Here is a 15,463-nt window from a genome sequence, read left to right on the forward strand (position 1 = left end):
ATTGTGGGATTCAGTGCTCATCAATCACGCATGGCTACTGAGCACCTGAAACGTGGCTGCTCTGGCTGGATGTGCTATATGCTTGCCACATGTTGAAAATGCATCTCCTCTCTTCATGGTATGTTCATCCATACTCAAGAAGACACTACAGCCTACAGGTGAGATGTGTGAGATGAAGTCACTGCTCCAAACTTGGTCATTTCATTAATAGCCCCCTATTATCCTCAAAGAAACCTCTTTCAATGGAGTGAAATTTATGGCTTCCCCTGTCAAACCTCAGCCCTAATTTTCTTGTTATTTTCCTACTTAGGAGGCTGAGATCCAGAGGATCTCAGTTCAAAGTCAGCTTAGACAGAAAATGAGACACAGAAAATGATGAGACTCCATCTCCAATTTACCAGCAAAATGCCAGACTGAAGGCATGGCTCAAGTGGTAGAGCAAGAATCATAATCAAGAAAGCCAAATGAGAGTGCAAGGTGCTAAGTTAAAGCCCCTGAGTTCAATCCCCAGCTGTCACAGAAAAATAAAATGAATAAAATACCATTTCAGGTGAAAATATAGATACGTTACATAATAAATATTTTTTAGTTACCTGTGTGCAATTCAAGAGCCCCTACAATAATGATGGGCTTCAACTCCTCAATCTCCTGTTCAAAAGTAGCATAGTGGAGAATCTCGGATCTGATCTCAGTCAGGGAAGGGTTGTTGGCCAAAAACTCCTAGAGTAAGGCAACAATTCGTATTTTTTCTTATTCATTATTAATACTCTTAAGTATAAAGACTTTTAACCTATTACACACTTATAATAGTTAAATGAAGAAATTTGTACTTTCTTATACACTTTTTCCCTTGATGTACCATGGGCCAATGGCTTGGAAAAGAATGGATATCCCAAAAATCTTGAGAGAAGATGAAAGGCTGGACAGGAGATCTTCCAGTTTACTGGAAGAGTTCTAAAGCTTCTCGACTAAACAGAAGTACAGCTTGGTCTGTAGACGTGTGGTAGACCCTGGCCTCTGAACAGGACTGGCCACCCAGGCTGTACCTGATGTTTCAGGGAATTACATGAAAATTGGCAGAGCCCACAATCATTGAGACTGTCCATACATGCGTGTAGTGCTTGGCACCCATGGATCTGTAGCCTGTTTATGAGTTCCTGTCATTCTCCCTGAAATCTTCATGATTTCCCCCCACCCAAGAGTTAGACACAAACAACTGAAATCTAAAGGACATGACGCGTGGTGGAGGGATACCTTCACTTTCACATCTCGGTCCTCCGTCCAGAGAGTCTTGTACTTTTGAAAGTCCTGCAGGGCTTCGTTGGCCGCCTTTCTTAGAGAATTCACGGAGGAGGAAAGGAGAAGGACCAGCTTGGAAATATCCTTGTGCTCTGCCACCCCGGGGTAAAAGTTCTTCAGCTTTCTTGCAGGAATAACTTCCTCAAAAGATCCTGAAGACAGATGTTCGTACACCACATATAATGTCTATACTTAGCTTTAAATGTCATCAATATCCATAGCCATACTGTTCCTATTTAATGGGTTTTCTTAAAGGCACTCTCTCCAAATAATTAAGAGTTAGAAGCTGCCGACTTCACATAAGAAAATACTGAGTTAAGATTTTGAGGTCTGGCTTTCTCTCATCAGGAGAAAATGGGTTGTAAGAAAGGAAGAACTATGAGGCACTGGTTAAAGCCCCTGAGTTTTATAAAGTCCTTTAATGAAAGGTTAAAAGAGTTAAAACGGGGTCCTCTGGAACAGTATAGACAGTCAATGGAAAAAGATCACATCTATCACTCAAATGACCTCCAGTTGTCATGGCTGACCTCCAGGGGACATGAGACATCCCATGGCTGTCTTCTACTCAGCGTCTGGCACACAGAGATCAGGCAATAACTACACCACTACTACAAAAGCTTTGGCCAAAACACAAATCTGCTCATGTCACTGTGTTGACTGAAAACTCTTGTCTCATTAAACAGAGATCATACAGATACTTTTGTTTGGCCCATATGAGAGAATTCACAATGGAATAAAGACTGAACAATCATTATCCATTGGCACTAGAACTCAGAGTTTTGAGTTTCGTAAGCATGCGCTCTTCCTGCTGAGTTATGCCTCCATCCCTGATTTTTGCTAGTTAAATTTGAGAATGTATTTTGCTTCCTATCACCATGTGCCTATGTCAGGCTTCTTGTCCTGGATAGGATGATCAGGTGTGTTCCACTGGGCCCAGCAATCAATTGAGAAGGAGTCTTATGAACATTTCTGCCACAGTTGGACTTGACCCTCCATGCCCCTAATCTTAGCCTCCACATCCAATTCCAGATGCCCAGTTTCTCCTTTTAAGGTGGTATAATCCGGTAGCTGAGGCATTCCCACACAGGAACAGTTAATTGGCTGAAGCTGACTAGTTCTTTTAAATTTACCACAGTCTGCTTTAAGCCTTACTCTATGACTTTATTTTATATCTAAGCAAAAAGCTGGGTGCCAGTGGCTCACACCTGTAATCCTAGCTACTCAGGAGGCTGAGATCTGAGGATCACAGTTCAAAGCCAGCATGAAAGTCTGTGATACTCTTAGCTCTAAAAAAATCACCAAAAAACTGGAAGCGGCACTGTGGCTCAAGTTGTAGAGCACTAGCACTGAGCTGAAGAGTCACAAAGATAGCACCCAGGGCCAGAGTTCAAGCCCCATGACCGACAAAAAAAAAATTAGAGCAAAAAAAAAGATATTGAAATAATTTAGTTAATATACTTTATACTTGCACGATATGCCTAGTCCTTTAATTTAATTAAATAATGACACAGCATGCCGTGACAATTCAATTCTCAGTTCCAATCACTGAAAAGAATTCCACTATACTGATATACCTCATTTGTTTATCTATTCATTAATTGTAGGCATTTGTTTGGTTAGCAGTTTGGGAATGTTACTAATAATTCAGCTACAAAAAAAATGAGACAAGTTTCCCAGATCGAGTATCATGCTGAAAAGAAAATCGGAGCTAAAGTTGAAGTTTTATCTTTCAAGGTTACTATAATGATTTTAAAAAATAAAACAAAACAAAAAAAAAAACTTGCCAGGTGCTGGTGGCTCATGTCTATTATCTTAGGTACTCAGGAGGCTGAGATCTGAGGATTGTGGTTCAAAGCCGCCTAGATTAGAAAGTCCAGGAGCCTCTTCTCTCCAACTAACCATCAGAAAACTGAAAGTGGAGCTATGGCCTAAAGTGGTAGAGCACTAGCCTTTAGCAGAAAAGTTCAGGGACAGCTCCCAGGCCCTGAGTTTCAGCCCCACAACCTAGAAAAAACAAACAACAACAACAACAAAACCACTTGCTAGGTATTTGTGGTTCATGGCTATAATCCTACCTACTCAGGAGTCTGAGATCTGAGAATCATGGTTCATAGCCAGACCAGGCAGGAAAAGTCCATGAGACCCTAATCTCCAATTAACCACCATAAAGCCAGAAATGCAGGTGTGGCTCAAGTGGTAGAGCACTAGCCTTGAGCACAAAAGCTACGGGACATCACCTAAACTCTGAGTTCAAGCCCTAGTTCAAGCCACACATACACAGAAATCTATGACTGAAAAATAAGAACTATCTACGTATTGGTTTTAGATGAAAAGAATGGACTACTGGTGTTTTTAATTAAAAATGTAACAAGTCAACATATAAAATATGAAAAATATATATGGCAGCACATACAAAAATCTATACACTGTCAAACCCAAGAAACTCTATGAAAACCATTTACTATTACAGTTCTAAGGTTGTGTTTTAACTCCCTAGTCCCTCCTACTTCCCCGCCACCACCACCCCACTCCACCCTCCCCCCCAAGCCAGATGTTTTAGAGCTCTTACTTTCTTCTTTCTTCTGTTTTCCTGAGCTTGGGTGATTCTGGTCGTCGGAGCGGGAGCTACTGGCAATAACGGATTTGATTTGGCGGGACTGCTGCTGTCCCCAGTGGGCCACTCCCCTGCTGACCTCCAGGGTTAACTGGATCATGCGGTTAATGGCTTGTTGAATGTCATCTAGACTAGGAACCATCACCTGTGGAAACAAACAGCCAGGGTATAATCTGCCAGCACATGTGACTTATACCTCCACCTTGAGTGAGCGGGCCAACCTTGAGAAGGCTGAGTTAGGAGATGAATGGGTGAGGAGGCATTGTTGTGATCTGAACTAAAAGAACAGTAAGGCGATTTGTACTGTACTTGCAGGATAGGTGCTTACTTGTCGCCAGGTTTCAGTAGATCATGTAGATCATGAGCTATGCACTAGTCTTTGTTTTTCTTTATTTACTTATCTGCAGTGCTAGGGATAGAACCCAGGGTTCATGCTAGGCCAGGGCTCTACCTAATATTATACTCTTTAAGTACATTACCAACAAGGCACTCATTTGAATAATACTTACCACATTAGGAATTGCAAGATGCACTTCCGATTTTATAAAGGAAATAATGTCCTCTGACCGTCTTCGTCCATATGGGCTGTAACAAGAAAAACATGCAGCTGAGGATGAACCTTATCCTGAAATTTAACAGCTTACAAGCTTCCCAACAATAATCCTTCTTCAACATGCCAACCAAAAGAGTGTTTACAATAGAACCACAAATTGCACACAACTAAGAAAACATGACAACTTAACAGTCTTGGAAGTTAAACATCAGTCACACATAGTATTTAAATATTGTTCCCTCAGTAGTGACTTTCTAACATTCTTTGCTCTCAACCTTATGATACAATGGAGGATACTGACAACAAAAAACATACATTTCTGTCAGGCACTGATGGTTCATGCCTATAACCCTAGTTATTCAGCAAACTGAGGACTGTGGCTCAAAGCCAGCCTGAGTAAAGGAAGACCAAAAAGACTTATCTCCAGTTAACCAGCAAAACCTGAAACTGAAGCTGTAGCTCAAGTGGTAGAACACCAGCTTTGAGCAAAAAAAAAAAAAAAAAGCTAAGGAACATCACCAGGCCCTGAGTTAAAACCCTGAGACCAGACCCCATCCCTCCCCGCGAAAAATAAAAAGAATCAAGCAAAAATTCTATAAGCATCAAAATAATCATACAAATAGCTACTCAGAAAGGCAAACTGGATCAGAGGCAGAGCTCTCGGCTGAGTAGGGAAACAAAGGAAGGAAGCTAATGGATCTGCATTTGTGAGTGTGAGAGACAGGGGTTGTGATATAAGAAGACCGACCTGGTATCTGTGCATGAAGGTAAGAGAAACACGTTTTAGACAGGCGAGGATTTTGAGGATCATCCCCATGGACCCCTTTCCAGAAACCACTTTAAGTCCTGTAGAACTTGTAAATCAACACAAACCCACTCTTCCAAACACATCACAACCATGGACAGGATATGATGTACATAAGAATGTTACAGGGGTGGGGTCGCCTGCCACACAAGACCCTCAAAATCATTTGGTGTCTGATGAGACAGTTATGTGTGATTCTCACCAGATGCCATGGATGTCTGTCTATACTGGTAAAAAATAAATAAATTTTAAAGAGAATGATGTCATAAACATCCAGATGGCTCGACACTCAGGTGAGCAGGGGCCTAGTCAGGAGTCTTCTTCATCTTGGCCTGAATGCTAAGAATATGGCTATTCATTTCATCACTGTTCTTTGTTTTGGTTTGGTTTCTGGACCTTCTTTTTCTTCTTTTTTCTCACAGTACTGGGATTTAAACTCAGGACCTCTTGCTTGTTAGACAGGCTCCCTACCTACTTAGCAATACCCAGCCGTTTTTGGTTTCCATTATTTTTCAAGTAGAGGCTTATATTTTTGTCCAGGCCAGTCTTGGACTGCAATTCTTCTATCTATGCCGCCCACATAGCTGGGATCATAAGATGCACACTAACACATATACTTGTTGATTGAGATGAGGTCTCACTAACTTTGTCTCCCCTTAACCCAAGCTAGCCTCAAACAGAAATCTTCCCATCTCTACCTCTCACATAGCTGAGAATACATGTGTGAACCACTGCACCCAGCTGATCTCTGCTCTTGTAGTATTAAACAATGTTTTCCCACACAGCTTTTTGATGAACATTCTACGTCACTAAAACTCAATAATTTAATTATAATAAGACACACTATTGTAACTGTATTATTTCAGGCAGAATTACCAGATAGACTTAGCATATTTTCAACTTGCCTTGAAACAAATATTCTCCTTTTCATTGTATCCAAAGACAAACGTGTCGCTTTTTGAAGACTGTCCAGTAATTGATGAGAGAAAAAAGCAAAGACCTCTTTGCATTCCTGTAATGAGAAATCATTAGATTTGCTTCCCAGAAATAAATCTCTATCCTTTCCAAAGCAGTAACCTCACATTCAAAGTGACATGGGAAATGGAAGAAATAACAAACTATACAATCACAGTGACACTGCAGAACAAAGTTTAATACTGAACTACTTGTGTGGATTTCTTTAAACAGCAACATCTGAAATGTGTGCTTGCCAGAACAACCTAGCAAAACAAGAGGACTTAATCAAGGGCAGAAATTCAAAAATAGTATGTTCTAAATAATCCTGTTTTGCTCAACACTCAGTAATTCACACAAAGACATCCCCAAATTGAGACATTTCAAATATGGGGGTATGGACATAGGAGGCCGATGAGTCCCCATCCCCAAGAAGGCAGGCCTGGTAGGGAAACTTATTTTAAGATAATAGATACAAAGCACAGTATAGGAGCACATGCCTGCAATCTCAGTAACTCTGACTCCTGAGGCAGGAAGATCTCAAGCTCAAAGACAGCTCTGAAAAATGTTGCGAGACTCTGTCTCAGAAACCAAACCAAAAAAAAAAAATCTGGGATACAGTCAAGTGACAGTACACTTGTTTAGTATGTGCAAGGCCCTGGCCTCATTCCCCAGAACCACAAAAAAGAAAAACACACAAGACCTAAATACATGGATGAACTTTCCACCTTGAGGACCGTACCTTGACCTTCTTTCTGGACCCTTCTTTCTCTTGGAAGGATCAAGAGCACAGAAGAGACACTGAGGCTGGTAGGTATGGATGAACTCCAGTCTTTCTCTTGTGTATGGGGAAAGCGGTAGGGATGAAGCCCAGGGCCTTCCACTTGCTAGGTAAGCGCTGCACTGCCAAGCAGCCACCTGCACTGCACTGCCACCCCAGGCCTGCCGCTCACCCCCCAGCATGGTGAATCACACACCCAGGGCCACACTACTGGCCCCTTAAGGTTGGCAGGAGAATCAGGTTGAGCTGGGTCAGAATAAACAGAACCAAAAAAAATATCAAGCTTTTCAATTTGGTCAGGGCAGAGGGATTAGGGAGCTAAAGCACAATCTCAATTGGATTGTAATGTCAGAGAGACCATTCTGGCAATAAAATGTGGGAGCTGGATTAAACAGGCACCTGGAACTGCCCTGATGCAGCACCAAGTGACTGCCCCAGTAAGAGAGGCTCCATGGCTCTGGGTCTTGCTCTGCGGAGCCCAGCACTACCCAAAGAAGCAATAGCAAGAGAGGGACTGCTGAGGGGAAAAGCACTTCCTCCCCAGGCAGCCCCCAGGGCAGTCAGGGTGTGGAATGGAGTCTAGGGCTAATCTGCAAAACAGTGGCTCCAAGTCCTCTGTGTGCAACAGCGCAAAAAGAGAACGCATGTGTAGTCTTTATTTCAAAAACCCTAGAAGAATATACAAAAAGTGAATAGAACAGAAAAAGAAGGAAAAGTGAGTCTAATGGATGAAAACTGACAGGAGGAAGCTGGGTGTGGTGGCACACACCTGCGGTCCCAGCTACTTGGGAGGCAGAGCTTTTTGGCCCAAGACCAGCCTGTATGTAGCAAAACTCATGAGACTCTACTGAGGAGGGGGGAAAGCTTAAAAGAAAAAGCAAAAGAACTGGGCCACAACTCAAGTGGAAGAGTGCTGCTTAGTTAGCAAGTACCCTAGTACTTCCAAGAAAGAAAAAGAAAAATGGAAGCCGGGCGCCAGTGGCTCACGCTTGTAATCCTAGCTACTCAGGAGGCTGAGATCTGAGGATCGGGGTTCAAAGCCAGCCCAGGCAGGAAAGTCCGTGAAACTCTTATCTCCAATAAACCACCAGAAAACCAGAAGTGTCTCAGTGGTAGAGTGGTAGAGTGCTAGCCTTGAGCCTGAAGAGCTGGGGGCAGTGCTCAGGCCCAAAGTTCAAGCCCCACGACGGACAAAAAAAAGAAAAGAAAAAGAAAAATGTCATTCATAGTTGATCCATGACCAGAGAAGAGAAACCAATACCTCCTTCTCAATAGTCAGGCTCAAGTCTCTCCAAGACAATACAAAGTTCTGCCTGTCCAGGGTCTGTCTGGCTACAGGCTACCCACAGGGCTAGCTACAAAAGCAGAGCTTGGGCCCCAAGAAACTAAGAACTGGGACTGTGGTATAGAAAACTCCATTATACGTGGTAATAAGCCAAGCATTTGTGGCTCATGCCTGTAAATCTAGCTACTCAGAAGACTAAGAACTGAGGATCAGGGTTCAAAGCCAGTCCAGGCAGGAAAGTCTGGAAGTAGAGCTGTAGCTCAAGAGGTAGAGTGCTAGCCTTGAACACTAAAACTCAGGGACAGTACCCAGGCCCTGAGTTCAAGCTCCAGGACCAACAGAAAATAGACAGAGAGACAGACAGATGGATTGATTGACAGATAGAGCAAGGTGAGTCACCACAAGGGAAGATTGTGTAATCCACAATGGGCAGAATCATGTCTCAAGTCCACGCTATTGGAAACCTGCAAAGACTGCTGGATTCTGTCCGTCCTGCAGTGTAAAGTGGAAACATGTAATTCTCTGGCTTCTGCTCTAAATGAGACAGGGACTGGTTACACGCCTGCCTACACATAGCCCCCCCTGAGGAACACAAAGGCGCAATGCCTCTGTGCCTCTGATCCTATAAAATTCTATTCACCGAAATGAATTCCAAGAAATGGAAACAAGAGTTTCTTTTTTTCTTGTTTGTTCATTTATCTGTCTTTGGAGAGGTAAGGGGAGGGAGGAGGGACACAGGAATGGAGGGACAAAGGGTGAAAAATGCAGCAGAAGTACACATTGGACACTATGTGGAAAATGTACTATATAACTCGTCGGCAGGGATGGGAAAAACTAAGAGAGCAAGGGAAGGGAAGGGGTGACATTGTCCAAAAAGAAATGTACTATAGCTGGGCGCCGGTGGCTCACGCCTGTAATCCTAGCTACTCAGGAGGCTAAGATCTGAGGGTCGAGGTTCGAAGCCAGCCTGGGCAGGAAAGTCCGTGAGACTCTTATCTCCAATAAACCACTAGAAAACCAGAAGTAGCACTGTGGCTCAAGTGGCAGAGCGCTCGCCTTGAGCTGAAGAGCGCAGGGACAGCGCCCAAGCCCAGAGTTCAAGCCCAGAGACCGACCAAAAAAAAAAAAAGATTAAAAAAAAAGAAAGAAATGTACTCATTACCTGACCTATGTAACTGTAACCCTTCTGTACATCACCTTTATAATAACAATTTTTAAAATTCTTTTTAAGAAAAGCCCCCCTTGAGTCATAACTCCGCAAAATTGCACGTGGATGTCCCATCTAAAAGAATGACCTTCTTAAATTCATCTTCCTTGTCGTTGCTATCCACTTCCTTCACCATCTCTTCGTACTCATTGTTGTCCGCCTCTTCTGTGTCGTTTCCAAAAACAACACGTTTCCGTTGTTCTACAAACAGAAGACCAAAATAGTGACACTTGATTCGTTTTTAGGATTAAGTTTTATTTTATATGGCTAATTCTTCTTATTAGGAAGCTCACGTTAAAAAATGTCCCCAAATATTGCCACCAACTGTCCTTCCTGCTGCCACACTGAGAAATACTTTTCAAGGCACAGATACTCTTCTCTTCCTCTCTCTCCCCCACTCTGTCTCTCTCTCTTCTTACAATGTCACTTTCATGGGATATCTGCTTGACTGAAATGTTCTCTTCTCACTACGAAAGCTAGCTCCCAACAGGTGCCCTCACACTTGCAGGTAGCAAAGCCAACTCCTCTCTCATGTCCTTGGAAACCCCTCTAACACAGAATCCAGTCAGATGCCACCTTACACTGTCCCTGGGCAGGGGATAGTAGGAAAGTCCATATTTGGGCAAGCAGGGCTTCTGACTGACAGACACATCCTCTTATAATAACATGGGAAACCTTCAACTATAAATATTTACTTAATTGGCTCTGCTTTAGAGCTTGAAAACAAATTTCAATATTTGATTCCAAACAAGTCTTCTTCAAATTTGGCCAAAAAAATTCTAAGAGTAGGACAATCTAAACAAAACGAAAAAGTTTCACGTTCAAAACCCTAATCTAGGACACAGGGAAACAAAACAATTCCCCTGCTGGAGAATATTTTCTTCAAATTCCCCACCCCTGATACTGAGAGTTCAAGTTCAGCAGCTTATCTCTTGTGCTTATTACATGTATTTACTAAAATGTTAGGAATCTAGGACTCGCTTAGGTGGAAAAGTGAGATTCTGAGGTGGGGAGAACAGGAAATGCAGAAAGGTGGAAATGGCCCCCTGTCTTTAAACAATCCAGGTACTCTGTGATACAGATTTGCTTCAACAGAGGGTATGATGTGGACATTTCTTCCAGTTAAACTGAACTAGGGTGGTAAGGTCATCAAAAGGGAAGACAAAACACTTTTTAGGATATTCATTACTCATTCTCCCTGGGAATCTCTCAAATGGAGGGCTGCCCGTGCTGAGATCTTTGCCTCCCTAAGAGTACATTTTTCATCTAGGCCCCACTTATTTACCTATACCCTGAACCTCAAAACTGTTCTAAGAAGGGATATACAGGTCATTTCATTCAGAGAAAAATCTAGAGTGGGCAGGAGGTATTTTTAAAAGATAGTTTCACCCAAATTAAACTTTCTAGATTTGTGACAATTATAGATTTTACTCATGCCTGGCTAGTTTGAGGGGGGGAAAAAGAATGAAATTTTGCCTGGGGGTGTGGACTCAATGGGAGAGCACTTACATAGCAAGCACAAGGTCCTGGGTTCAAACCCCAGTATTATGGAAAAAGAAAAAAAAAAGTAAAATCAATCACACAGTCAAAGGGTTGGGATTAGAATGCTGAGGACAGAAATGAAAGGAAGGGAAGGAGGAAAGGAAAGAAGGAAAGGAAAAGGAAGGGAGGGAGGGAGGGAGGGAAGCAGGCAGGCAGGCAGGCAGGCAGGCACAGCAAGCCTGAAACTGCTATCCATAGAAATGGGGATTGTCTCCTGTTGGCAATGAGGAACTTGGCTTTCAGAAGGGTCCTCACTATGCTGCAGTTGACAAAAAGTGCTCCCTGAGCAATTAGTACCAACAGCATAGTAGTTTATGCTAGCCAGCCCTTTTCTTCCTGTGAATCTGCAATTCTGTCATCTGCTAAAGCTGAGGGCATCTACATGAGGACCTATCTGTAGCTCCTGTGATTTACACATTAACTAGTGAAATTACCTGGTAACTTTTTTGTTACTCCTTTCCCCGTGTATTTAACTTCATAAAGTTGCTCAAATATTAATATAAGCTCTTTGACAGCTTCTTCCACGTGCCGACTTTTGTGGTTTAGAATATCAGCCCATTCTTTTGTGCATGTCTATTAAGCAAACGAATGTGACTTAACTTTCAGATACCTAAAAACTCTAGGAAATTATCAAACAGACTTTAATTTATAAAACTCTAATTAATTTCACCTGAAAATAACTAGAGGGGCTGAGACAGATCCGCGGTAGCGCACTTACCCCGCTGTTCCAGGCCCGTAGCTCCATCCCCAGCCCATCAATACATGAATTAATGAGTAAATTAATGAAAATCGTTGCCAGGGGCGTAATGTTTCAGATACAAAATGGGACACCTCATCCATGGAAGCAGAAGGAAGAAAAATAGAGGGCAGGAGCAGTGAACAAGGTAACTGTGAAAAGCATTTCCATAACTTTAATTTAGAAACCTATAGACAATCCTTGCCTCTCCCCCTTGAGGCCACTTTGTCAGACACTTCTAAGGTGTCATTCTCCGATTCATGCCACCCCATTTTCTCTCCTCTGCCTTTCTCTGCATCATAGGAAGCTTGCACTCACTACAATGAACCATCTGATGGTAAATTTGTGGGAAGACAGACCTAATTCTTAGGTGACTCAGGGGAAATGAATGCAACAAAGGTGCTCTGCAAAATTCTGCCACAGGAGGCGCTAGTGGCTCAAATCCGTAATCCTAGCTAATCTGGGAGAATCTGAGGATGGCTGTGCACAGCCAGCCTGGGCAAGAAAGTCCATGAGCATCTTAACCAGTAACCAGCAGAAAGCTAGGAGTGGAGCTGTGTCTCCAGTATTAGAGCACCAGCCTTGAGTAAAAAAGCCAAGCAAGAAAGAGGCTGGGGGCTGGGAAGGTGGCTCAGTGGTAGAGCGCTTGCCTTGCATGCATGAGGCCCTGGGTTCGATTCCTCAGCACCACATAAGCAGAAAAGAAAAGCCGGAAGTGGGTCTGTGGCTCAAGTGGTAGAGCGCTAGCCTTGAGCTGAAGAGCTGAGGGACAGAGCTCAGGCCCAGAGTTCAGGCCCCACGACCGGACCCCAAAAAAAAAGAAAAAGAGGCTAGGTTGTGGTAGGAAAAAAACTAGAACTAAAACAAACAATAATAACCTCCCCCCCCCACACACATAAACACCTGTGTCCCCAATCTTGACTTACCAATAATAATCATGTGGGGTTTTTTCTTGTGCCATCAATAAAAATGCTACATTCCCACCCAGTCACACTTTACCCCAATTTCCTTCTTTTGTGTGTCTGTTTATCTATGCATATAATTACCTTTGTTCATTTGTACTCAATACAAGTTCTCTCCTGTAGTGTAGACTTCCTCTCCTAGCAATCTGTAGTGTCAACACAGTTATAAATACATACCGCAAGAAAATGATTTTGTTATGAATAGGCCAAAAGAAATGAAATGGATGCAACCAGACTGCACCCTTGGGAAAGGAGCCATCCTCAGACCTATCAAAAAAGACCCAGCATGGTGACTCAAACCAGCAGAGTGGGTGGCTATGATCTGGTTCAAAGCCAACCCTGGGCAGGGAAGTCCATGAGACGCTCATCTCCAATTAGCCACCAGAAGTGGTGCTGTGGTTCAAAGTGGTAGAGTACTAGTGTTGAACAAAAAAGAGCTCAGGGGCAGCCAGCATGCCTAGAGTTCAAGCTCCATGACTGACAAAATAAAAAATAAAAATAAATTTAAAAATAAATAATTTACATTTTCATTTTGTAGCTTAGTACTTCTGTGATTATAATATGATTATATTGCATACCTCATTGAGTGTCAGCATATCTTCTACTCTGGTAGCACCAGTTTCAGGCAAAGATATCAACACAGTTTTGGCTATCTCCTTGAGAACTGTATCAATATGCATTTCACACAAGTCACTGACCTACCAACAACAAAATCCAAATCAATAATCGTTTTATCCTTTAGCACTAGCTTTGCACCCAAAATATAGAAGAAGAATAAATTGATGTAGGAGACTAGATCTGGGACGTTGTATCTTGAGTCAAGCATAATTTGGTCAAGTGTTAGGAATACGTGTATCAAGAACACTTAGCATGCAACGTATGTTTCCTTGAGCAGCCACACACCAATCACCTCATACTGTATTCCTGCATGGGATCCTCTGATCCTCCTTCCAGAAAAGGAAGCATCAATAACCTGGCTTTGTAGAGAAAGACACCAGGGCTCAGAGAAGTCAAGTAACCTAGAGAGGAACACAGCTAGGAAAGGCAGATCCTCTGGGGGTTTATTTGATTCTGAGTTTGTCTATAACATGCTGATACATGACAGACAGATGAGTGCATTTAAAAACATACGCACGAGATGGGCGCGGGTGGCTCAGGCCTGCAATCCTATTCAGGAGGCTGAGATCTGAGGATCACGGTTCAAAGCCAGCCTGGGCAGGAAAGTCTGTGAGACTCTTATCTCCAGTAAAACCACTAGAAGACCGGAAGTGGCGCTGTGGCTCAAGTGGTAGAGCGCTCACCTTGAGCTAAAGAGTGCAGGGACAGCGCCCAAGCCCAGAGTTCAAGCCCCAAAACCAACAACAACAACAAAAAAATATGCACGGTCTATGCAGCAATTATGTCAGAAAATAATAGACAGTGTCTCCCATTACACTAAGACCTCACCTACTTAACATTAAGTGCCTTCATAATAATATTTAAACACTCTACTTTTCCACCTTCAACACCCTGCAATCAGCTTGTTTTGTAAACTATAGATTGGAACTGAGCCATCATTTTAGCATATTGAAGGCAGAGGTAGTAATTCAGGAGTAAGCACAAGACAACTTAGATGAAAAAAATCCAAATTAGTGGCTGCACACTGGTGGCTCACACTTAAGCCTTTGAGATTCTTATCTCTAATTAACCAACTAAAAGCCAGAAGTTTAAAAAAAAAAAAGCTGAACACGAGGCTGTGGTTCAAGGGGTAGAGCATTAGACTTGAGTGAAAAAACCAAGCAAGAGCACAAGGCCCTGAGTTCAAGCCCAAGGATACATGCTCTCCTCGCCGCCCCCACAGAGAAAAAGATAGACTAAAATCAGCAAAAGAAGCCAAAAACATTACTTTTTAACTAATGGATGTTTGTTTAAAAAAAATCATACTCATTAAAAAACTTCAATCCTTAACCAAATCAATACTTATAGTCTGAATATGACTGTATTCAGATTTTTAATGTTTATCAATTTACCTTCTTTAAAAGTTGATTGAACATATCCAAAACAGACTCAACTTCATGAAAGAAGCGTTCCAGAGTTAAAGATGACCACGTTAGGACTGTGAGACCCTGCCTCAACACAAACTCCACCTGGGGAACAAAAAAGGTAAAACATAACAGCTTCCCTGTTAATGAGAGCATCTGTGTTTATAAAAAAGGATTTATCTTATTTGCTACAAATTTTACAAGCTAATTTTCCTTTACTGTGTTTTCCCACACACCTGATAAAAAAAAGTTTGAAATCATCATTGGCTGTCCTGGAAGCCAACTGTGGATTTTCAGAAACTGCTTGTGATTTTTTTTTAGATTAAGTTATTTTTCAAAGGCAACAAAACATAGACAAGAAATATAGGGGAAAAAATGAGAGCTATGAAGTTTAACTAGAAAGACAGAGGATAAGCAAGACTATGTGGTCCAAAATCCAGATAATCTATAGATCCGGAGTCTAATTATAAATAACAGGAAAATAAAAAAAAATCTTCAACATTCCCAACCTGTTTTGTTTTAGGAGCCATCAGATTAACAAATACAGAAGGCACTTCCTGACATAGGTCATCATAATACTGCAGAAGACCCTGTTTAAAAAAAGTAGAATAGTATATATTACCTTAATTCACTTAAAGGCAGTAGTCACTTTTTTTTTTTTTTTTTTGGTCAGTGGTGGAGCTTGAACTCTGGGCCTGGGCACT

General features: G+C 42.2%; 1 protein-coding gene across 1 annotated transcript in view; it reads right to left on the reverse strand.

The window, feature by feature from the left end:
• The window catches only part of Dnah8 (dynein axonemal heavy chain 8), a 211,723-nt gene that overhangs the window by 146,141 nt on the left and 50,119 nt on the right, over positions 1 to 15,463 (reverse strand). Inside the window, exons 17-26 of the mRNA XM_042683923.1 lie at positions 15,269 to 15,349; positions 14,748 to 14,864; positions 13,317 to 13,436; positions 11,475 to 11,613; positions 9,587 to 9,699; positions 6,177 to 6,283; positions 4,423 to 4,498; positions 3,869 to 4,058; positions 1,255 to 1,451; positions 594 to 720 (exon numbers count right to left, since the gene is read on the reverse strand). Coding sequence (XP_042539857.1) covers positions 594 to 720; positions 1,255 to 1,451; positions 3,869 to 4,058; positions 4,423 to 4,498; positions 6,177 to 6,283; positions 9,587 to 9,699; positions 11,475 to 11,613; positions 13,317 to 13,436; positions 14,748 to 14,864; positions 15,269 to 15,349 — 1,267 coding nt within the window. The remainder of the gene's footprint in view (positions 1 to 593; positions 721 to 1,254; positions 1,452 to 3,868; positions 4,059 to 4,422; positions 4,499 to 6,176; positions 6,284 to 9,586; positions 9,700 to 11,474; positions 11,614 to 13,316; positions 13,437 to 14,747; positions 14,865 to 15,268; positions 15,350 to 15,463) is intronic.

Source organism: Dipodomys spectabilis, unplaced genomic scaffold, assembly GCF_019054845.1.
Source record: "Dipodomys spectabilis isolate Male_0828 unplaced genomic scaffold, ASM1905484v1 ptg000085l, whole genome shotgun sequence".
NCBI classification, from domain to species: domain Eukaryota; kingdom Metazoa; phylum Chordata; class Mammalia; order Rodentia; family Heteromyidae; genus Dipodomys; species Dipodomys spectabilis.